This window comes from Silurus meridionalis, chromosome 3 (assembly GCF_014805685.1).
Source record: "Silurus meridionalis isolate SWU-2019-XX chromosome 3, ASM1480568v1, whole genome shotgun sequence".
In the NCBI taxonomy this organism is placed as follows: Eukaryota; Metazoa; Chordata; class Actinopteri; order Siluriformes; family Siluridae; genus Silurus; species Silurus meridionalis.
This window is the reverse complement of record NC_060886.1, coordinates 5,845,922-5,870,859: the sequence shown is the minus strand read 5'-3', so window position 1 is coordinate 5,870,859 and position 24,938 is coordinate 5,845,922. Positions and strand designations below refer to the sequence as shown.

Here is a 24,938-nt window from a genome sequence, read left to right as displayed (position 1 = left end):
ACTATATTATTATTTTTATTTGTTCTTTGCCTCAGAAACTATATACAATAATTATTACGACTTTATCTCAATATATTTGTGCATAAAATCCCAAAATCACATTTTATTTAGTTAATATTTTGAAGTTTGTTTCACATTTTATATTGTTTTTTATCTTTATTAAATTTTTGTTTATTTTAAATGACGCATCCTGAACATGCAGTCCGAGTCGCACTGAACTCTGGCTCCGCCCATCGTCTTCAACACATGTCATTGGTTGGCGCGGTTAATGGGCGCAGCTTTTCCTATTACGCCCCGCCCCTTTTCCCACAAAACACAGGGGCTAGGGTTTTGAGCAGCTCTCGGTTCCTCAGTACAGAAATAAACGCAGCTGCGGGGGAAAGGAGATCCTGAAGACGGGCAGAAGGTAACGTAGGCCTGCGAGACGCGTTTCAGCCGTGAATGTGTTTATTATAGAGAGCGGAGCGCTGCAGGACACGGGGCAGAGCTAACACTGCTGAGGGCTAGTTCACACTCAATGTCCCGGATGTTCAGGATAAAACCAAAAAACTCAACGCTAATACACACACACACACACACTCTCTCTCTCACACACACGCGGGCCGAGAAATATAATATATAGTATAATAGATACTAACATCCCAGAAACAATATTTATTTGTATTATTATTACTAACGGTTATCCCAGGCTCCCTGTTTAAACTGTGATAATAGAAGTGTATGAGAGAAAGTTCCCGGATGTAGCCGTGGCGTACTTGTTAATACGCGAGTGCTCAGGAGTCCAGGTGTCGGATTGGAACGCGCACGCGTACTAGCGCACTACAAAGTGTGGAGTAATAGTACACATCCTGTTCTAAATACTGTGTGTGTGTGTACTGCATGTGTATGCTGTGTGTATTGTTTGTGTTGTGTCTCCTGTGTACTGGGTTTTGTATTGTGTGTGCGTGTGTAGTGTGTGTGTATATGAAATGTGTAGTCTATTGTATGTCTACTGTAGGTAGTGTGTGTACATTGTCTAGAGTATTGTGTGTACTGTGTAGTGTTTCTATAGTGTGTAGTGTATAGTTTGTGTACAGTGTAATGTGTGTCTGTACAATAAACTGTATGCAGTGTGTATACTTTGTGTAGAGTATTGTGTGTACTGTGTAGTGTGTATACTTTGTGTAGAGTATTGTGTGTAATGTGAAGTGTTTGTATACAGTGTGTAGTTTATAGTGTGTGTAGTGTAATGTGTCTGTGTACTGTATACTGCTAGTGTTGTGTATACAGTGTGTATAGTGTAGTGTATTGCATGTGTTTACTGTGTGTGTATACTGTGTGTGTATATAGTTGGTAAAAGTCTTCTTGAGAGGGACAATCAGGACCATCAACTCCTTCCACCTGTTCCTTTGGTGTTATTGGATCTTCATTAGCTGGAAGAAAATTGTTAAAACCAAGTGACCAAAAGTTTTGATTATCTAAAATGTAGGACAAAAAAAAAGTCTTTCCCTTTTCAATTCCAGCTTTAGAATTGTGGTACTATATCACTACAGCTTTACAAACCAGATACACAACAAGACCCCTGACCCTGAGTAGTCTGATTGGTCTCACAGTCGAGTCCTTGTAGAGATTCTATGAAACGAGAATCGTGTCATTTTGGTTATATGGGGGTTCAAAATCGTTTCCTTTATCTCTAGTCTCTGGTTGCTCGCTAGCATTTTGCTAACATTTATGTGACCAGAGAAATCAATTCACATGTCCTCAAACATCAACCCCTAGACTCTCCTCATATCTGAGGAGGCTGCTGGAGCCTTTATATATTTATTTGCCATACATTTATCTCCTTATATACAGTGTTGGACAGTTAAAAGTTAATGTAATTCGTTAGTGTTTTTTTATTTATTTATTTTTTTTTATTTAAGCAGTTGAAAAGAATGTTTTGGGCTCATGATAATTGTAACAGATATCAATCAGTGTTAAATCTATTAATAGAATGATATGAGTCTTTTCTCATAATGAGTTGAATCTAAGGAATCTTGTGATAAAAATGATCATAGGAACATTATAGCTGTAATAAATCAGTACTTTGGATACTTTACATTTAAAGGCAAAAACTTTTGTACTTTTACTGTAGTGAATGTTTAAAGGGAGACTTTTATCTTTACTAGTCACATTTTTACCTCGTGTATCTGCTTCAACTCAACTTCATGGTTTTTGTACTTCGTCCACCACTGGGTTTAAATTTACATGTTGTACATATATTTGCATATTCATCTGCACGTGTCCATTTGCACAATTTTTACAATTTGCATTTCTTGTAGATGCCAAACTGCATTTCATTGCTGTGTACCTGTACTACAAATATCCACCCATCCCTCCATATACCTCTCTATCCATCCATCCAACCCTCCATATACCTATCCATCCATTCCTCCATATACCTTTCTATCTACACATCTATTTATCCATCCATCCATCCATCCATATACCTTTCTATCTACACATCCATCCATCCATCCATATACCTTTCTATGTACACATCTATTTATCCATCCATCCATCCATCCATCCATCCATATACCTTTCTATCTACACATCCATCCATCCATCCATATACCTTTCTATCTACACATCTTTTTATCCATCCATCCATCCATATACCTTTCTATCTACACATTCGTCCGTCCATCCATTCATCCATTCATCCATATATATATATATATATATATATTACACATACACACCTGTTGATTATGATTCCCATGATTATGAGAATAATGCTTTCTTGCTCATTGATGCTCATCTGGAGTCAACTTTCCATCCATTTTGTTTCTAATCATTTGGTTATCAAGGTGTTTAAAAGTTCCAGCGTTTACCAGCACTGAATTATTCACTCAGCTCCAGTTTACATTCTAAATCTCTTTTTAGCTGAATGACTGAATAAGGAATTCTGTGAAATGTCCATAGATGTACTGCTGTATGATGTATAGTAAAGAGGAGCACCACTGCTTTAAATCTCTTCATTTACAATAAATTTTTTACATAGATTGTGTTTTTGTTTAATTTTAATGATTTGTTCACTTTTTCATTGAATTTGTTCGATTTTTATTAAAATCTTTTAGATTGATATAAAGAAGCAGTTATTTCTATAATGCAGTTAGTCGACTACTGTCACATCTTATATATGTGATATGTTTATTATCTGTATACTGGTGCACCCAGTAAGAGTACCGTATATTCCGGACTATAAGCCGCTACTTTTTTCCCCACGCTTTAAACCCCGCGGCTTAAACAACGAAGCGGCTAATTTATGGATTTTTCCTGGGTTTTTCCCGGTTTCACAAACTTCAAGCCAAAACACTGAGCCCCATAACATTAGACCAATGAAATTGTGGAACGGGTTCAGGTAAACCTATAAAACTGTTTATATTAAATCAGATGCGCTCCCACTGAATCGGGCCGCACCACATCATAAATATGGATGATGTTCCTCTGACGTTTGACCTGCCCCTCATTTGGACTGTCTACAGGAAATGCGAATCATTCGTCACGCTGAAAACAACCGGGCATAAAAACACACACTTCACCTGTGTTCTGAGCTGCACGGCATCGGGAGAAAAGCTTCACCGGTGGTGATTTTTAAACGCACGATGATGCCAAAAGAAAAACTCTCGAGAGAAATAGTTGTGGAAGGAAGGAGGAAGACAGTGAACAATGACTTTCTTGGTAGGCTGCTGTTTAGATACAAGCCATGTAACAGACACTGTCTTTCGTTAAAGCCTGTGTAAAGTTCATTAGTTTCAGTGTAGGAACCTGCGGCTTATTTATGTTCAAAATAAACATCTTTGTCAAATTCAGTGGGTGTGGCTTATATTTGGTTGCGCTTAATAGTCCGGAAATTACGGTAATATTAATAATATTTATAATAATTGTTTATTGTTCCTCCTGATAGGACATGGGCCACTAAGGGACGGTGCGAGAGAATGATCTGAACTGTTCCAGGCTACTTACTGAGGTGAGACACAACACATGCAAATACAATCATGTTTTATATTCGACCACGGGATCACTTTCATTAGTTTTTCAGTAACCAAACAATAGACATTGTTCCAGGTTTTCCACACGGAAATAGAAAGCGAACATAAATGTTGGCATCGAAAATCAGTCCCCTGTAAGTTTACATTTGGTTGGTGAGGAAACCGCATGAAACCTTGAGCGGAACCAGACCTCACCTGGGACACCAAATGTCCAGTGATTGGACACAATGCTGGTGATTTATTAATTACAGTCTAATTACACTCCAATTTGGGGTAGGTGGCAGCTCAGTGGTTAAGGCTCTGGGTTACAGATCAGAAGGTCATGGGTTCGAACCCCGGTATTACCAAACATTAACCCTTTGTGATCCAGGGGTGATGTATCACGGCTGATCCTGCTACTGTAGGTAAAGTTCCACTTGAGAACACGAATGTGATCTTTTTGTGACTTCTGTCTCTCGCAGCCGCGTGATCTGAAGTCGTTCCAGCATGGACGCCTCCACCATTCTGCCGGTACTGAAGAAGAAATTGGCGTTTCTATCAGGTAATGAAGAGCGTCAGATATTTATGATATTTAGATTGTCATCTCTCATCAGTTTTGAGCGGTCAAAGAGCATATTTGAATAATGATAATAATAATAATAATAATAATACTTAATTCTGATTGGTCAGAAGGTTTGGAAGGAGATTCTCTAGACGATACTGAAATCACAGGTTAATGTACTTGCTGTAACACACCGTTTAGCTACAAAAACAACCTTGACAGGCTTTTACACCGAAGAAACTTGATAGAATTTTTTAATTGTATGATTGTTATAATTTAATTAGAAAAAGTACGATTCATCAATTTATCATTAGTAGATGTTTATAGATCTTTATCATCACTACACCAGGCTTCAGGGTTTGGGGTTTTGTGAAAACAGAAAAAGTTCCAGGATACAAGAGCCTTTTGTACATTTTCTGGTTTAGTCCAATTTTTTTTAAGAAAAGCGAGTGAGAATAAGACGCCGGTGAACTCTTTATAACGCTGCTGTAACGGAGACTTTAATAGGAGCTTAATCGTGTCATGGTTGTAAAGTGAGTGTGGCTACAAACGGATACAAACATGAAGAACGCAAATCTTTCGTGCGACAAATTGCTCCAGCGTGTATGCACTGTATAGAACAAAAATATCAGGACATCCGACTTCCGTCGATATGTGGCTCTTCCCCAAACTGTTACCAATAAATTTGAATCACACTGTCGTATATAAAAGGTGTTTGGATGCTGCAAATTTTCCTATGAACTAGGAGCACAAAGCAAACCCTTCTGAGATATTCTTTATATGGGTTGGAGTGGAAGATCTCCTGCTTTAGAGCTCTGATCCCAACCCTATTGGGATGAATGTGAACCTTGACCGCACCCCCCAGGCCTCCTCACCTCACCTCACCTCACCTCACCTACATCAGCACCTGACTTTATTAACACATCCTTGTGATGGAACAAGCGCACATCTCTACAAACACACTCCAAAAACGGGTGGGACATCTTCCCAGAAGAGTGGAGCAGCAAACCCAATGTGGAATAGGATGTTTAAAAAGCATATAGTCGGGTGTCCAAATACTTTTGAGAAACTAAACTAAATATTCAGCTAACGAGCGCTTTCCTCAGGCTAATCCACTTCTTCTTCGTTAGCGATCTCTCTTCTCTTTTTGAAGATTAATCTGAAATCTGGTGTCCCGCTCACGTCCACGTGGCTGATGCACGCTAGAAATTATGATTTTATTTTTTAATTAATTTTTTTTTTTTTTGTTTGTTTTTTTTTAGTTTTGACGTTTTGAAAAATCCAGATTTCCAGAAATCCTCTCTCTCACAGTTCCATCTGGAAACTTCTGTCTCGTCTTGCTTAGGAGTCTAATGGAGGATAATCTGATTGATTACGGGGTGCTGTCTTTGGAATGACTGCGTAAACCGCTAATGGCGCGCGTTCATCGTTTTTCAAAGTCACGCCGCCGCACTTCTTTGGTTTCTCGGGATAAACTGATGTCGATGTTGTTTTTATTTTTGTATTTTTTTTTTAAACCCATCATTTATTTTTCTATTCAGAAAAATGGTCCAAATGAGTTCAGTAGTGTTCAGTTTAAGTTCCAGTTGCTGCGCTTGTGTCTGAGTAAACTAGAAAATAAAGGTTCACACGGAGTTCATGGTTCGATGCTCAGTTTTTAAGCCTCGGTTCATTTTTGTTATTGTTTGGGGGAAGAAATGCAAAACATTAAATTGCTTGTTAACGTCGTTTTTTATATTATTATTTATATTTTATGTTATTTGTGAAAAGTTTTTACATTTTTTATTTTAAATTAAATGCCTGCTTGCTGTAAATAAAAAAAATCACATATATTAAATTCTAGTAGAATAAATCTAATGCAATATATGTTTTTTTTTTTTTTATTATTCTAAATGAATTGGCACAAATTAACTTCATTTATTTAATTTATTTAAAATTGAAATATTTTTATTTTAGACCCCATTTGGTGTGTGTTGTGTGTGTGTGTGTGTGTGTGTGTGTGTGTGTGTGTTTTACATTAAATATTTAATTTTCTAAAGATATGTCCTACTTAACTATTCTAATTATTTCAGCATACTTTGAAAAACGTCTGCATTTAAGAGAAACACAAGATTATTTACGTATTCATTCATTTTATTTATTCTGTAATGAATTCATTCCTTTCATTCTTTCATTCCGTCAAGCTATGCGGATTTTCTCTTTTTAAGAGAAACCCATATCTCTAGACCTTCGGCAGCCATTCAAAAGGCCGGAGACCAAGCAAACTTGCTAACTGCAGCATGTTCCGCACGTAAAACGAGGATTGCTTTCTGATTGCTTTCTGATTTTCTGAAATGAATTCTGATTTGGTACACCGGATATCAGCAGCAGCATGGTACAGACATTATTTCGAGTGCGGTGAAGAGCGACAGTCTCGTACACCTGCTTTCTGATTTCGAAATATCTGTATTGACCTTCAGCACTGTAGTCCTTATTTTGTAATCGTTCTTTTTCTCTCAGGGGGTAAAGACCGGCGCAGCGGCCTGATCTTGACCATCCCGCTATGCACGGAGCAGACCAGCATGGAGGAGCTCAGCTCCACACTAGACTACCTGCTCGGCATCCCCAGGTCAGCGCAACCTCATTTCCACAGCATCGAGGTTTCTCTGCTGATCTGTCAAGTTTATTCAGGAAACAGATTGACCTTGGAGATGAAATATTATCCATGGATAATTGTCATTATGGATTAGCAATAAAAGGCTGAGCTTGTTCAGCTAATATCCTTTTAGACTTGGTGTCCTGGTCTTGGCTGAAGGATGCTTCTTTCTTTTTTTTCTTTGTAACTTTGGAAGCAGCTGATTGACTATTAAAGCGGTAAAACTTGAATGAAAATCAAAATATTAACATCAAATGAAAAAAATTAGTTGAATGACTTTCTGAATGTTTTCTTTTCTTTTTCTCTATTCCTTTCTTTTCTTGGCTGAAGGATCCTAAATGGTGGTCTAGCCAAGACAACCAGATATCTCGTCTCGTTCAAACCAAAACGAAAAGGCGTACGAGTCTCTCGAGTTATACAAACTTGTTTGGAAGCTGAAAAAAAAGCCATTAGCTAAAGTCATCCATTATAGACTGTGCCATGACCATGAGCATAATTATCAGTGCTATAGAAGCTCGTCTGTCAGGTCGGGTCGTGTGTCTGTCACTACTGTTCCTTCCTTGGACCAGTTGATAGATACTGAACCAGTATAGTATAAACTGGTCAGTGTGTATATAGTATGACTGAGTTACTTTTGCCACCACAAAGCTATATTTAATGTTGTGGAACGATTTGGGTTGTAACAGTACTAAACAGTGGTAGCTCTTTGGTTATGATGGAAGGTCTCAAAGTCAAATCCCAGCACCAGCATGATGGGCCCATAACCCTCAGTCGTCTAGTTTTATAAATAATTGTGGCTCAATCTGCATAAAAGTGTAACAAACACCAGAAATCAAAACCAACAAAAATTCCATAAGACTTCCCCCATGTCGAAGAACTCGTAGCTCTGACTGGTCTAAACCGCTGGGACTGGAGACTGGAGACTTCTTCCGTAAATGTGAGCGCAAGGTTAATTCCTCACGATTTTGTCTGCGAAATATTTTAAGCCTAAGCAGCTTAAACCTTTCAGCATTCATGTAATTACTTTGTACTCAGCTTTCTGGGAGTCAACATTCGATCCCTGGGTTTGCTGTTAATTACGAAACACACGGTTCCTCTCGCACTGCTCTCCGCCGATCTTCTATAAGCAATTTAACGAGCCTGGCGCCCGAAACCCTCCAGACTGAGCCCGAGTGCCATTTAAATGCCAGCTGAGCCACGCTGCAGCGTGCCCTGCCCTGCCGTTTCAGATTTGGCATGTATTTTTGGAATATTTGAGTCACTGAGAGCAGAGCGGGCTAAATATCACCATAGCAAAGCAGCGAGTGTGTTATGCTTTTCAGTGTGTGCGGACAGAAACAAAGCATCAAGGGTTCTAGATTGTTCTCAGTATCTGTTTGAGGCACATCAATGGGTGGATCTATGAGTGGATTTTTTTTATATTTAGTTATATTTCTGTTTCTTTATTTGTCTGTCTCTAGGTTTTTTTTTTTTTCTCTGTATATTTTCGGAAGATGATCAACTATCAAAGTAGCTCAATGAAAAGGCAATCCAAAGATGAACATTTTCGTCGTTTATTTTTCGATACGTAGCGCATCATCAAACTCCTTTAACACTATGTAGCGATGTCTGAATTCTGAGTGAACGACTTCATTCCCTAAGAGGCTTCTACATTTACTTTTATGGCATTTGGCAGACGCTTATGTCCAGAGCAACGTACAAAAGTGCTTTGAGTCTCTATAAATGAATAATTCTACACTGGTATGCTAGATTACAAATTTAAGAAAAACCTCTCAACAGAGTTGTAGGCTGATTTATAAGTAAAGCAAACCTGGAAAGTGTTAGTTTAAGTGTTTCAGGAAGAGGTAGGTCTTCACCCGTCACTTGAAAATAGCCAGAAACTCTGCGGTTCAGACATCTAGGGGAAGTTTATTCCACAACCTCAGTGCCAGGACAGAGAAGAGCCTTGAAGTATACTTACCTTTCATTCTTAGAGAGGGTGGTACCAGTCGAGCAGTGCTGGAGGATCTCCGACAGCGTGTGATTAGGTCTCTGTGGTAAGATGGTGCTGATTCATTTTTGGCCCTCTAGGCATCAGTGTTTTGAATCTGATACATGCAGCTACTTGAAGCCAGTGAAGGGAGCACAGCAGTGGGGTGGTGTGGGAGAACGTGGGCAGGTTGAACACAAGTCCTGCAGTTGCGTTTTGGATCATTTGAAGTGGACGAATAGCGTTAAGAGGAAGACCTGCCAGCAGAGAGTCGCAGTAGTCCGGTCTCGAAATGACAAGAGACTGAACAAGCACTTGAGCAGCCTGTGTGGACAGAAATGGTCGAATCCTTCTGATGTTGTAGAGAAGAAACAGACAAGAATGAGCCACATTAGCATGTGAGGTGAAGGACAGTTGATTTCCATAGTTACCCCAAGTATACGAGCAGTGGCTGAAAGGGAGAACAGAGAGTCATGAAGTGTTATTCAGAGATCTTGACCTGGAGATGAATCACCTGGGATAACCAGAAGTTCTGTATTGCTGGGGTTGAGTTTTAGTTAATGAGCACTCATCCATGAAGATATGTCTGTCAAGCATCTGAGTGGAAGCTGTGGTATCTGAGGGAGGAAAGGAGAAATTGAGTTGAGTGTCATAAGCATAGCAGTGGTAAGAAAACACGTAATATGACTTCACCAATAGAGTGAGTACAGAGGGAGAAGAGGTGAGGACCAAGTACTGAGCCTTGTGGGACACCAGTGGAGAGTTTGCATAGGGCAGATGTGGACCCCCTCCATATTACCTGGTATGAGCGACCTTCCATTCCATGTAGTTTCTCAGAGACAGCCAAAAGGGCAGTCTCTGTGAAACGTACCGCTTTGAAGCCAGACTGGTTTGAATCATGGAGGTTGATCTATGAGAGATAGACAGACAGTTTGGTTAAAAACAGTGCGTTCCAGAGATTTCGAAAGATGAATAGAACTGATATCGGTCTGTAGTTGTTGTCTGATGGCACCAGAGCAGGTTTCTTCAGGATGGGAATAAGCCTCGCTTGCTTGAAGGTACTTTGCAGATGCATCGAGGATAAAATGTTTCTCTTGCCGTTCATCCCCAAGGTCATCAAAGTTGATGATAGAAGCAGGAAAAATGGGCAAGCGTAAAGATTTGAGCGAGTTTGACAAATTGCGACAGCTAGACGACTGGGGTAGAGCATCTCCAAAACTGCAGCTCTTGTGGGATGTTTCCAGTCTTCAGTGGTCAGTATCTATCAAAAGTGATCCAGGGGAGGAACAGTGGCGAACAGCCGAGGCTCATTGATGCACGTTGAGAGCGAAGGCTGGGTTACGTGGTCCGATCCAACGGACGAGCTCCTGTAGCTCAAACTGCTGAAGAAGTTTTTGCTTGTAATGCTCGACGGGTCAGAACCGTTTTAGCAGCAAAAGGGGGTCCAACACAATATTAGGCAGGTGGTCATAATGTTATGCCTGATTTTACACTTAATGCATTTTTATATAATGAACATAGTGAATGAATGTGAGATAATTAACCTACAGTTTTTACGCTACATCACTGACTACACTACAGGGCAGGTTTAATGCTTATGACCAAATTACCTCTCGGGTGACAGCCTCTCTTCTGACGCATGCAATTTACCTCAGTGTCCCTCTTTTTCATTCCCGGCATCCTATATAATGACCCCAACTGACAAGCACTTTGTATAGATTGGTGAGCGAGTGAACGACTGCGCGTTGTTGAGACTCATTTGGGGGCGGAGCTTATCACAGATTTCGGTAAATTCCTTCCAAATGGTGGTGTGATCACCAGGACCAGTTTTAAAATGATAGGCTCTGCTGTCTGCTTCCTCTCCCAGTAGTCTAGTGTGGATAATGACATAATGACAGAGGGATAAAAACCATAGTGCCTGAGCAAATCGAGAGTTTCCTAAGGCACAGAAATGGAGTGAGTCACCTGACCTCAACCCAACTGAACATTCTCCTTTTAAAGAAAAAAAGAAAGGAAAGTAAGTGAGGAACGAACGAAAGAAGGTTCTTTATACTTGTCACATGCACAGTGATATTCTTTCTTCACGCAGCCCAGTAATGTTGGGAAGCTGGGGTCAGAGCAGAGGGTCAGCCAATGTACATGGTCCCTGGAGCACTGAGATTTAGGGGCCTTGCTCAGGGGCCCTCAAAAGCGGGAACTTGGCAATACCTGGGCTTGAACCCCAACCTTCCCATCAATATCCCAAGGCCTTAATCATTGAGCTACCGCCTCCCTCCAGGAGGAATCGATGATGTTCATGAGTGCTGGTCTCATCCTTTATGTATATCTTTCTGCTCCTTTTTTTCTTTCTTTCTATTCATGCAGCTCTGTGTGATTTTCTTCCTTATCTGTACATCTGTCCATGTTCATATTTGTCTCTCTGAAGTCTTTCTCTTGTGTGGGTGTGTCCACAGTGAGAAGTGTAAAGCACGTGGTTTCACTGTGATCGTGGACGGCAGGAGGTCTCAGTGGAATGTGGTGAAGACGGTCGTCTTGATGCTGCAGGTAGGAACAAACCAGCGTTTCTGTTTTACACACACATTTACTGTAAAAGGGGAGATATACAGTGGAGCTTGAACCTTTTTTTTTGTTTCTGCCTAAATATGACCATAAACATCGTCGGATTTTCGTGCAAGTCCTCAAAGTAGACAAAGTGAAACCCAGTCAAACAAGAATGACTGACAAAAATTTAGGACTTGGCCATTGATTTTTTTTTTTTTTGTGGGAAAAAAATTTTCCAACACACTCTCCATTACTTTACAATGTTGACCCCAGGTTCCTAAACTCCTCCACCTTCATCAGAAACTCTCTTCACCTCCACTACACTCACTGTTCTCTTTTTTTTTTTAAGACCACACCTACACCATTTCTCTTTCCATCCACACCATAATAGAACAGTTTAAACCCACCTCCAATGTTCCTGATCTTCCTCCCCTTTCATTTAGTCTCCCGTCACTGTAGACGTCTTTCTCCTCTTCTTCTCCTCCTTCGGCCAACAGTAGCCCAGTTTCCACCTGTACCCTGTTGGTTGACAATACCTGTGGTGGACGTTGTTATGATCCGGTCTGAAATTTAGGTTTGTGATCCGCATATTAGATTTGGCACATTTTACATTGTAACAGTTTGGTGCAGGGTTTGGCCTGCAATTCTGCAAACGGACTTGCAGATGTAGTCAAAAGAGTATCTGCAAGAGTGAAAGGGAAAGTTTATAAGACAGTGGTGAGACCTGAGATGTTGTATAGTTTAGAGACAGTGGCATTAACAATGACAGGTAGCGGAGCTGAAGATGATGAGGTTTTCATCAGGAGCGACGAGGATGGACGTGATTAGAAATGAGTTTATCAGAAAGAACATGCAGGTAGGACGTTTTGGAGACAAGGTAAGAAAGAGTGAGCCATGATGAATGGTTGAATCCTGTTGGTTGTATGGATCCAGATTTTGTGAAAATACATCGTATTGTATATCCTTTACTACCGTGTTTAGCATATAGCTGTGGGTTATACCATCACATCATCAGCAGGCTCAAAATATTCTACACTCTTTGAATGGGTTCATGGAACATTTGCAGCTACATTTTTTGTGTTTGTGGGCTGGTTCTGTGACCTACCTACAAGCATAGAGGAGGATTTTAATACAACCCCATGTGATCTGACCTACTTCAGTCAGACTGTGGGATCAGGGCAGGGTCTCTCTCCTTCATGAGAATTTATAGCTAAGGGTTTTCCCTCACCGATGCACTGCGGGACTTTTAAAACCTATTTACGCCATTTCTGTGTGTGTGGAGCCTCTAACTGGGCGGATAAGTGGATATGGATTGAATCAGTGGATTGATTAATGCTGGCTTGTGTTGTGTTATGATGAGCACCTTGATTCCACATAAGCGAATCCATTTGGAGGAGAAGGTGGAGCGCCGCTTGCCTGAGCATTTCCATCGCAATATCTGTAGACTTGCATTAACTCCGAGTTTAGAGCATAGCTAGCGGCAAGCCAGGCTACAGGGGGGTTTCAATGTGCAGGGTAGATATTAGTGACATTTAAACCAAACCAAAATTATCCTGCAAGATTTTCCGTTTGTACAATTTTGTAAATTCCCAGTTCATTCGTTAATCGTTATATATTCCTGTTAGTTCCCATGGAAAGTGTTGAGTCTTGGAAATCCCTGGAATTTTGCATGGCCAAGCCTGCACTCTGACCCATAGCTTTTTAATGTGAGGGGGAAAATTGGGATTTTTGTGTTGCATTATGCCTGTTATGTATGTTAAGAATAGTTTTTGCTTTTGTGGTGTTTTGTTTGCTTTGGTTATTTTTCCATGTGGGCAGGGATGCTCACGTGTCAGTCAGAATTTCAACATTGTGTTTGTGCATTTGTGACCAGATTTAATGTGTGTCTGTCAGTGGTGTTACGGTACACGTATTTATGCCGACCTTTTCCGTTTTTTTTTCACGTGCGGAACAGAGTTGTGCGGATGTATTAATAGCGGAACGCCGTTTGTTTCACTCGTACTTTCAGTGCAGTGTCACTTTTATTTTTTATTTGCAAATGCAAAGCTGTTCATGCAACCTGGGGTCCTATTATAGTAGACTGTTGATTTCAAAGGGGTGCGTCCTGAATCACATATCAGAATATTAGTCTAGACTAGTTCTTGAGCACCCCAGGCCTCCTCACCTCACCTACATCAGTACATGACTTTACTGAGACCGTTGTGGCTGAATGAAAACACATGGGAATGGGATGTTTTTATGGAATGTTCTCCATTTATCCAGAACAACTTAACGTCTGCCATTTTATAACACTGAGCAGTTGAGGGCCTTGCTCCAAAGGCCCTGCAGTGGCACCTTGGTGGTGCTGGGATTTGATTTCACCATCTTTCGAGCAGAAGTCCAACATTTTAACCACTAAGCTACCCTCTTCCCACTAAACTAAAGAACATATGCTAGTGGCATATTCATGTGCCATTCTCCTTTTCACTTTTCATTCCAGATGTGGTTAAACGCTCCTCATTTAAGGCTCCAATGAACACGAGTTAATAAAAGGTTTAATTCTGGTTAAACCGAGATGTAATTATAAACCGAACGAGCTTAGAGGGCGATTAATGTGAGAACCATTCTGCAAAGGATTAAGTCTTTTTCTCATTGCAAAAAAATCTAGGGTAAGGGCTACTGTATCAGTCTACTGCAACACAAAGCAGGAGAGGCTCAAAGACACGAGTATTTTCAGCTGGGCCGTTCCCAACACTCCTCACCGAGTAACAACATCAAAGCATCTTTCAGCCCAAAACTGGTCTCGTTCAGTGCGCCCGCACGGAACTGGCTGAAAACGGACTTCCACACGTCTGCTTTTCATTTGGTGTCACAATTCACTTCTTTTGGCCGCGAAGTTGAGAAGAAAAACAAATCGACGTCTTCTGAACGGAATTGGCGATCGAATTTCCAGAAAATGATCTCGGGGCAGATTGACCTTCATGTTCTGAAGCTTTATTAACCTCAGCCACGGAGGCACAAAGCACTGACTGAACTTCAGTCGTTCTGTCTCATCGGTTCATCACAGAGGTGCCGATAACCAATCTTCAGCTGCAGAAATTCATTCTTTTTGTCCCTTTTTTGCATGGTGACATGGAAGAAGCCTGAAAAATACACCTCTTATTGCAAGACCTGGTTAAATAAGATTCCGTTTTCAATAGAGGTCGACTGATTCATCACTTTTGCCGATTAACTGGCACCGATAGTTGATTGCTGGAACTGTTAGCTACCTGCAAAAATGCATACCGTTATAGTTTTTCCGGGTTGTGTGTGTGTGTGCGTTTCTGGAGAAATTCCGCTGTCATTATACACACACGTGCTGTTTGTTTTGACACGTGAGACTACACGCTATACTTCATGTTAGTTCCAGTTAGTTTTACAAATGAAATCTTATTTTAACTTAAATCCAAAGTCATGCACAAAATGGCCATCTTTAAAAGTTTCCACGAAATTGAAATTGCATTTCTTTACATTTGTAATTTTTTAATAAAGTTCAGTACAAATTTGAACTGGACAGAAATGTTTTATCCTACCTAACAGGTTTAAGTGGCTAACGGTAAAGCTAACACACGCTTCCAAAACCCCCAACTGCATCATTTAAACTACTGCTCCTGCTGCAACACAGGACAGTGCAACACAGAACACTATCTGCTCCCTTCTACATTCACGAGCTCACAGATTCCTATAATTGTCTCCTTTTGTTGTGATTGGTGGGCGAGCCTGAGTATGTCTCGCCCTTCCACTTACAGAAAATAGGTTGCTTTCTTGTTCCTCACTCCTACACAACTGTTGCATTATCAAGATTGAACCCTGGAATTTTCGGTTTCACTGCAAGAAAAGATTTTATTTATTTATTAATTTATTTATTTATATGTTTTTAGTGAATTTGTAGTTTAGTGGTTAAGGGTCGGGGTTCAAGACTCGGTATCGCCAAGCCCTTGGGCAAAACCCTTAACCCCCTGTCTTCCAAGGGGCGCTGTATCATCGCTGGTGGTGGAAAATTTCGGCACATTTCCAGAAACTTTCCATTGGAACTTCATCTTGGGAATTTTGGATATATAAATAAAATTGTGGAAACTTACCAGAAATGTATGGAAAGGAATTGTTTGTGGAAATCTATAAAACATAAATGTAATATATAATTTTTTTTTATTTTTGCTTTGATTTAATTGTAAGTAGAACAATTGTAAATATTTCAAGATATATTTCACAAATTACTGTTTTGTTCTGTGTTTATGATCAAACAAATTCAAGATCGATGAGCATCAGAGACTTCGTTCCAAAACATAAAAATTTGTAATGCAGGATTGTTTGCAATTTTGTAAAAATAAAATAAATAAATAAAATAAAATAAATTATGATACATGGGTTTTGTTTCATATCTCGACCGTTAGATAGAAAGCAGTCTTCTTATCTCTGAACTTAAACAGTGACACGAAGTACTCGCAATTTTAGATGGAATTGATGCAAATGCAGATCCCACTGTGTTCTGTTTCAGTAAATGTTTTTTTGCTTTGCATATGGTGGTGTGTTCTTGATGACTGAGAAATATCCCAATATATCTGCTTACAGTATCGCAAAATATCGTATCGCAACCCTTCGAATTCTTACATTCTGTAAAGCTGCTTTGAGACGATGTCCATTGTGAAAAGCGCAATAGAAATAAAATTTAACTTGAACCCTTGTATTGTGATATTTATTATGTATGGGCAGATTCTTACCGATACACAGCCCTTATCTGCTTCTCTATTCTTTGGCCTGTAAATTTCAGAAGATAATTAGTTAGCAGGCATTTATAACTGTGTGAGGAACACTCAGATTGGACAGAAAATGGCACATAAATGGGTGAAGTTAACAGAATGGTATACGTTGATTTTACTTCAATCAATTTTTCGTTTTCAATGAAGGATGAACATGCTTGATTGTGTCTCATAAAGTCCTTGGTGATGAAATTACAGGTTTTATTTATTAAATTTGTATATATTTATATTTACAGGTGCATCTCGTAAATTAGAATATCATTAAAAAGTTTATTTATTTTGTAATTCAATACAAAAAGTGAAACTCAAATATATAGTATAGATTCATCACACACAGACTGATATATTTCAAGTGTTTATTTCTTTTCATTTTGATGATTTTTGGCTCACAATAAAAAAAAAAACCACCAATTCACTCTCTCAATTATTAAAACTACTTCATAAGACCAAAAAAAATTTTTTTGGGAATTGTTGGTCTTCTGAAAAGTATGTTATTTACTGTATGTGTACGCAATACTTGGGAGAGGCTTCTTTTGCTTTACTTTTGCTCAATTGGGTGTGGCATGGAGGTGATCAGTCTGTGGCACTGCTGATTTGGTGCGGAAGCCCAGGTTTCTTTAACAGTGGCCTTCAGCTCATCTGCATTGTTTTGGTCTCTTGTTTCTAATTTTCCTCTTGACCTTATAATAATTAATAATAATAATAATAATAATAATAAATAATTAAAACAATTTTTACCAGGACTGCCCTAATTTATTTTATACAGTGGATTTCATGTAAAAATCCCCCTTTTTTTTTTTACCCACTTTCTTTGAGTTTGGATTTTGTTTACGTCGACTGCCAATTTCAAATCACGTGTTTTTTCCTGTCGTTTAGCTCACGTCAGTGCTGATTTTGTGTGTGTGTGTGTGTGTGTGTGTGTGTGTGTGTGTGTGTGTGTAGAACGTGATCCCAGCCGAGGTGTCCTTAGTGTGTGTGGTGAAGCCTGATGAATTCTGGGATAAGAAGGTCACCCATTTCTGCTTCTGGAAGGAGAAGGACAGACTTGGCTTCGAGGTGAGTGCTGCCCTTTTTTTCCCCCCTTTCTTTCTTTCTTTCTTTCTTTCTTTCTCTCTCTCTCTCTCTCTCTCTCTCTCTCTCTCTCTCTCTCTCTCTCTCTGTGCGTGCGTTCTCTCATGTACAGCAGTTGCTTAGTGTGGTCACAGATGAAGGTTCTCCTCAGTGCAGTTTAGCAGTAGATGTTTTGCAAGAAGACTATAGTTTTTTTGTTTATTTATTTAAACATCCAGTTGATTTTAACTGATCAGTTTATGGATGATGAGTTTAAGAGCCAACATGTACCTAACAATTAAATTTAGTAGAATTTTATTTTGTTCACTTATTTTAATTTTTTTGCGTATATGTGATACCAGTCAAGGTTGTTTTTTTTTTCCTGAATCGTCTCGTGAAAGATTTGACGTGGTAGCGGCGAGACGGCCCGCCCGCTTCCGTGACACAGCAGTCCCCCGAGTGCTGCAGCTTCGCTTCAGCTCTACAAAAAGCTCCAACAGACACAGTGTACTTCCATTAGTCATTTAGTCACACCAGGCCACTGATTGTGATTATATAACATCAGATTGCGCCGTAGGTGCAGTCAGAGGCACCCCGAGGCCTCCTGTTTTATAACGAGGTCATTTCCGCCTCTGACTCGCTGTAATGAACCATAATAAAGGAATGAAATCAGGCGGTGGGTCGAGACCCTGCGAGACCCCGTTCTTCACAATTGCTGTTCATAAACAAGTTATGTAATTACCTCCGGTCTAATGACTGCCTTTAAAAGTTTTCTTTACACTGTGTGTGTGTGGGGGGCCTTGTAATGCAGTGATCTGTGTAACTGAGCTAACTCCACTCTCACTTATTAAGAGCTGTGTTTATGGTCAGGACATGAGGTTATGAGGGTCGGTTGTTCTGCAGGATGATATTAACCTTCCTGTATTTCTTTACCCCTGAAACCCTGGAATGAGCGTCTCATCATTAATAACTGTCCTTAAAGTTTTCAGAGCTCTGTATCAGTTGTGTTCACGTCGAACGAGGTAATGAAAAGGTTGCTTTCCTAATTGGAGATGCACCGGGGATCAAAAGAAAATTAGCCGAATGCTTCGCCATGAATAAACTGTGACCGTGTTATAGTCACTTTTAACACTGGAGTTAAATGAAACGGCTTCGAGCGATGGCACTGATCTTTAGGCCGGCGCATCTGATGCACCAAGACGCGTGTATACGTTGTGTGCTTGCGTGACAGAACGTTACTCTCTCATACCAGCAGGGAGCAGCGTTCTGTATTCAGCATTCAAACCGGAGGATGTAGAACTGTGAATGTACAGCGAGCAGCGTTTCCACCTGCCGCGATCGTTACGGATTCGTGTAGCAAGAATGATGAGCGCCTGGGAGTTCCTTACCCATTTATTGTTGACCAGCTGTAGTTTAGGCTACAGATAGGTGCGGTTTTCCAAACCCGATAACGAGCGCACTGACGAGAGGCTTTTGTTTTGTTCAATAAACGTTTCATTTAATTTAAAAAAAAAAAAATTTCTTTTCAGTTTTCTGTATCACATCTTATTAATTAACTGTTGGATTTTGAGACGAACGGAGGGAAAAATTGGCCGATTTCTGGCTGCCTTAATTACTAAATATCGACATCGACCAGAAAAAACTCATATCGGTCGACCTCTAATCAGGAATACTAGTTTTATTATTAAAAACTCTGAATTTGCTTTCTTTTTCTTTTCCCCACTTTTTACCCATCAGCTAACAAAAGCACAAACTTCATCAAGAATGCAGCTTTTCCACATAATAATATGCAGCCAAACATGTTCCAAACTTATACTTGTAGCCTGTTTGGCCAGACAGACAGGCATCCTCAGGCTGGAGGCTGTTGCGCAATTTAATAGCTTTTAATTTAAGAAACCGATATTTTAAACCAAAGGCACAGGTTGTGTTTTTTTCAAAGGCTGAGCGTTTTTTTTTTCTTCTCCAAACCCAAACCAAGTTTACCATAAACTTCCAACAAGGCGACAATAAAATAAAAGCAGTCGAATAAACAGGATAATTATATACCGTTATTTTTGGACTATTAAGCGCACCCAAATATAAGCCGCACCCACTGAATTGAACAAAGATTGTTATTTTGAACATAAATACGCCGCACCTGTGTATAAGACAGGTAGACTGTCTACACTGAAACTAATGAACTTTACACAGGCTTTAATGAAAGACAGTGTCTGTAACACGGCTTGTATCTAAACAGTAGCCTACTAAGAAAGTCATTGTTCACTGTCTTCCTCCTTCCTTCCACAACTATTTCTCTCGAGAGTTTTTCTTTTGGCATCGTCGTGCGTTTAAAAATCACCATCGGTGAAGCTTTTCTCCCGATGCCGTGCAGCTCAGAACACAGGTGAAGTGTGTGTTTTCATGCTCGGTTGTTTTCAGCGTGATGAATGATTCGCATTTCCTGTAGACAGTCCGAGTGAGCGGCAGGTCAAACGTCAGAGGAACATCATCCATATTTATGATGTGGTGCGGCCCGATTCAGTGGGAGCGCATCTGATTTAATATAAAGAGTTTCATTGGTTCACCTGAACCCGTTCGGCAATTTTCATTGGTCTAATGTTATGGGGCTCAGTTTTTTGGCTTGAAGTTTGTGAAACCGGGAAAAACCCAGGAAAAATCCATACATTAGCCGCTTCGTTGTTTAAGCCGAGGAGTTTCAAAGTGTGGGGAAAAAAGTAGCGGCTTATAGTCCGGAAAATACGGTAATCACTAATTTGGTACAATTCAGTTCTTTTGTATAGTGTGTTAAAAATGGCCATTGTCCCAATGAACTATGAATTGAAATGTTACAAAAAAATTTGGCGATGCCATTTAATTTGAGCTCCACCTGTTCGAGGAACTAATATGGGCCAGCGTTCCCCTCCGGGCTGTTTTCCTCCCTTCCGGCCATTCTGCTGAAGCAGATGGTGGCTCCTGGGCTGGCATGGAGGTCACCGTACCGAGGTGTCAGCGAGGTGACCTGAATGGAGATCGCTGAGGGAACTCTTGATTCTGAGTGACCTACACGCTGAATGGAAACGTTTAGCTGATGAGAGAAATCCAGCACGAGGATTTAGCAAGCCGCTACAAATCCCCATCTGGCATCAATGCAGAAACGTAGACGAGAATCGCCTTCTTTCTCTTTTTCCTCTCACTCGTTTCTTCAACGCTCGGCTCCCTGAAGTCCCCTTATTCAAGCTTTTCACATTTTTTCTACTAATTGCATGTTCTGTTCTCCCCCACAAGCGTACAGAGTAGCGCAGTGACTTCCAAAACAGCTGGCTCTCACCCAGACTGCTGCACTGCTGCTGGGCTGCCGGTTGTATAGCGGGAGGTGAAGTGCTTAAGCTGCTCAAATTTACTGCCAAAAACATTTTTGTTTCAGCCAGATGAAACTTCGCTCATGTAAATACAGATTCTGAGGAAGGAGTTACTTTTCTCTATTTTAAAGGATGTTCTCAAATGATCACGATACCAGAATTACTACTTATGATAAGGTAACTAAATTATATTATGTCACGATACAGACACAAAATCGATACTATGAAGAGAAAAAAATAATAAAAACACACCAACCGGGGAAAAAACAAAGGCAGAATCATAGAACTTTGTTTTTATTTATTAATAAACACACTTTTTGCAGTCTAATGAAAGAGTAGAACTGTTTACACCATGGCTCCTTGACCCCTAGTGGGTCTGCGGCGGTACTGCAGGGGGTCCGCTAATTAATGATGCTAATTAAAATATTTATTTAATAATTAAGTTAAACTTAAAGTACATGTAAATGTATAATAGTCCACCTGAAAGTAAAAAGAAAATGTAGGAAACTGCAAATCTATTAAAATAAGACGACTGTGAACAACTAAATACGTTGTGATTATTTTTATTGCGATATGTTTTTGATGCATTAATCCGTTTTAGAGATTTAAATATATATGAAACTATACAGACAATGATGCCTGTACAACAACATGCTTCTCATTGTCTGTGTTGGCTGTGTTGGACACATTTTGTCCTTGATGTTGAATTAAAAAAAAAAATTGTTTACGTTTTAACCAAAAATTCGAAGTCCATGATTTGCATTGAAACGTTCGGCTTGGCACAAGTGACCAAAGGTTTGGCAATAGCAGCACAGCCATAAATATTGGCTCCAAATCTCCGCTTTTGGTGAAACAGGAGAGTCGACTCGTGTCTTTTTTCTAGAAACCACACACTGAAGCTACTCTGATGGTGACGACTTCTCCAAAACTAAAGGGAACTCCCTGGTATTAGTGAGACGCCAAACTAAGTTGGCTTTTTGTTCTTTAGTTGATACATCGCTGGGCCAGGAGTATTTTATTTATAAAAACCACAGAGATGACTCGCATATGTGCAGAGTGAAAGCTTAATTGGTACAGGATTTAAGAAATGTTACGGTAAATGGTCAAGGTCGCTTAGAATATGGGTTGAAAATGAAATTCAGCAGTAACTGGGTGCAGCAGGATTTCACAACGGAAAAAGAAGGGATCAGTTTGCATGCGGTTTCTCACTCACTCCTCACTCACTCGTTTTCCTCTCGAGCTGAACCACGGAAAGTCAAAACAAATTTTCTGCCACAGTAATAATGACTGTCCTCTAGTTAGAGACTCCACGAGTGCTGGGAAAAATCTCTTTATTTTTATATACAGTGAGGAAAATAAGTATTTGAACACCCTGCTATTTTGCAAGTTCTCCCACTTAGAAATCATGGAGGGGTCTGAAATTGTAGGTGCATGTCCACTGTGAGAGACATAATATAAAAAAAATCCAGAAATCACAATATTTGATTTTTTTAAACTATTTATTTGTATGATACAGCTGCAAATAAGTATTTGAACACCTGTCTATCAGCTAGAATTCTGACCTTAAAGACCTGTTAAGCCCTATTCGGACGGGACTAGTTTTACAGGGGGTCGTTAGAGAAATTTCTGTTTTACAGAGGTACTTTGTGATTTTAATCCCGTCCGAATCTGCCATGTCTGTCTTTTTCTCACACGACCTTTGTAAAAATTCCAGAGCAAATTACCTACTGTATTTCAGCAAACTCGGCGCTCCTCTGAGAAATCTAATCCCGTCCGAATGCGAATGTCTGTGATTGGCGAAAAAGTTTTTTCCCAAAACGCGTTTACTTGTGTGTTTTGGTCAACGTGAACTACCGTACTAACCCTAGCGTGCCGGTATTCAAATTTCTGCTTTCTGCGCACCAATAATGCATGTAGAGGTCTTGTGCAACGCCCACATGTAAAACACAGACACTCCTACCTCCGCAATAAACACGGAGATGTTAGTCCAAACGTCATTTGGAAAACTAGTCCCGTCCGAATAGGGCTTTAGTCTGCCTTTAAAATGTCCACCTCAGTAAGAATCCAACTACTAACATGGCCAAGACCAAAGAGCTGTCCAAAGACACTAGAGACAAAATTGTACACCTCCACAAGGCTGGAAAGGGCTACGGGAAATTGCCAAGCAGCTTGGTGAAAAAAGGTCCACTGTTGGAGCAATCATTAGAAAATGGAAGAAGCTAAACATGACTGTCAATCTCCCTCGGACTGGGGCTCCATGCAAGATCTCACCTCATGGGGTCTCAATGATCCTAAGGAAGGTGAGAAATCAGCCCAGAACTACATGGGAGGAGCTGGTCAATGACCTGAAAAGAGCTGGGACCACCGTTTCCAAGGTTACTGTTGGTAATACACTAAGACGTCATGGTTTGAAATCATGCATGGCACGGAAGGTTCCCCTGCTTAAACCAGCACATGTCCAGGCACGTCTTAAGTTTGCCAATGACCATTTGGATGATCCAGAGGAGTCATGGGAGAAGGTCATGTGGTCAGATGAGACCAAAATAGAACTTTTGGGTCATAATTCCACTAAACGTGTTTGGAGGAAGAAGAATGATGAGTACCATCCAAGAACACCATCCCTACTGTGAAGCATGGGGTGGTAGCATCATGCTTTGGGGTGTTTTTCTGCACATGGGACAGGGCGACTGCACTGTATCAGGGAGAGGATGACCGGGGCCATGTATTGTGAGATTTTGGGGAACAACCTCCTTCCCTCATTTAGAGCATTGAAGATGGGTCGAGGCTGGGTCTTCCAACATGACAATGACTTGAAGCACACAGCCAGGATAACCAGGGAGTGGCTCTGTAAGAAGCATATCAAGGTTCTGGCGTGGCCTAGCCAGTCTCCAGACCTAAACCCAATAGAGAATCTTTGGAGGGAGCTCAAACTCCGTGTTTCTCAGCGACAGGCCAGAAACCTGACTGATCTAGAGAAGATCTGTGTGGAGGAGTGGGCTAAAATCCCTCCTGCAGTGTGTGCAAACCTGGTGAAAATCTACAGGAAACGTTTGACCTCTGTAATTGCAAACAAAGGCTACTGTACCAAATATTAACATTGACTTTCTCAGGTGTTCAAATACTTATTTGCAGCTGTATCATACAAATAAATAGTTAAAAAATCATATATTATTTCCGGGTTTTTGATGACGATGACAATTTCAGACCCTTCCATGATTTCTAAGTGGGAGAAATAGCAGGGTGTTCAAATACTTATTTTCCTCACTGTATATATGGCTGAATAATTTTCTTTCTTTTAATATTTATTTTCTTTCTTTCTTACTTTCTTTCTTTTTCTTTTAATATTATTTTCTTTCTTTTAATACTATTTTCTTTCTTTCTTTCTTTCTTTCTTTCTTTCTTTCTTTCTCTTAATATTTTTTTCTTTTCTTTTAATATTTATTTATTTTCTTTCTTTTCTTTTAATATTTATTTTCTTTCTCTTTTAATATTTCTTTTCTTTCTTTCTTTCTTTCTTTCTCTTAATTTTTTTTCACACACACACACACACACACACACACACTGCGTGAAATAAGATGTGCAGTGTCGTCCAATGTCACTCTCTCTGACTCAGCCCAGGACTTCTGATATTCTGATGACAATTGTAGCTTAGAAGGCTGATGATTTTCCTGTGTTGGAGAACATTCTCAACTTTTAACACTAAATATTACAAATTGCCATCAACTGGACCTGTTCATGTGGAACATAACATTATGTGGGACTGTGTTGTAGTTGGAGCTGGTAATCGAGTAGAAGAACAATAATTAACCATTAGTTATTGACTAAGCTGAACATGTCTGAATAGCCGTCCCTCTCCGACACACACACACACACACACACACACACACACACACATACACAATGTCAATGATTTACGCACTTTTCTTATGTCATTGTTTGATCCTTTAGCTGCTTGGGGTTTGAGATTGGATCAGCTGAAGCGTGTGTGTGTAAGCTAAATGAATAAATACACAGCAGGTCCATGCAGCTCCTCTGGCGCACAGCAGACTTTTTCTTCTCCGCCTTCCGAG

At 40.0% G+C, this 24,938-nt stretch overlaps 1 protein-coding gene across 1 annotated transcript in view; it reads left to right on the top strand.

Annotated features, from left to right (window-relative positions):
- Window positions 1-273: 273 nt before the first annotated feature.
- Window positions 274-24,938, top strand: part of sestd1 (SEC14 and spectrin domains 1) — a 46,856-nt gene continuing 22,191 nt past the window's right edge. Inside the window, exons 1-6 of the mRNA XM_046844719.1 lie at window positions 274-406; window positions 3,932-3,994; window positions 4,478-4,557; window positions 7,057-7,165; window positions 11,615-11,705; window positions 17,423-17,536. Of these exons, the coding sequence (XP_046700675.1) occupies window positions 4,503-4,557; window positions 7,057-7,165; window positions 11,615-11,705; window positions 17,423-17,536 (369 nt within the window). The 5' untranslated portion in view covers window positions 274-406; window positions 3,932-3,994; window positions 4,478-4,502. The remainder of the gene's footprint in view (window positions 407-3,931; window positions 3,995-4,477; window positions 4,558-7,056; window positions 7,166-11,614; window positions 11,706-17,422; window positions 17,537-24,938) is intronic.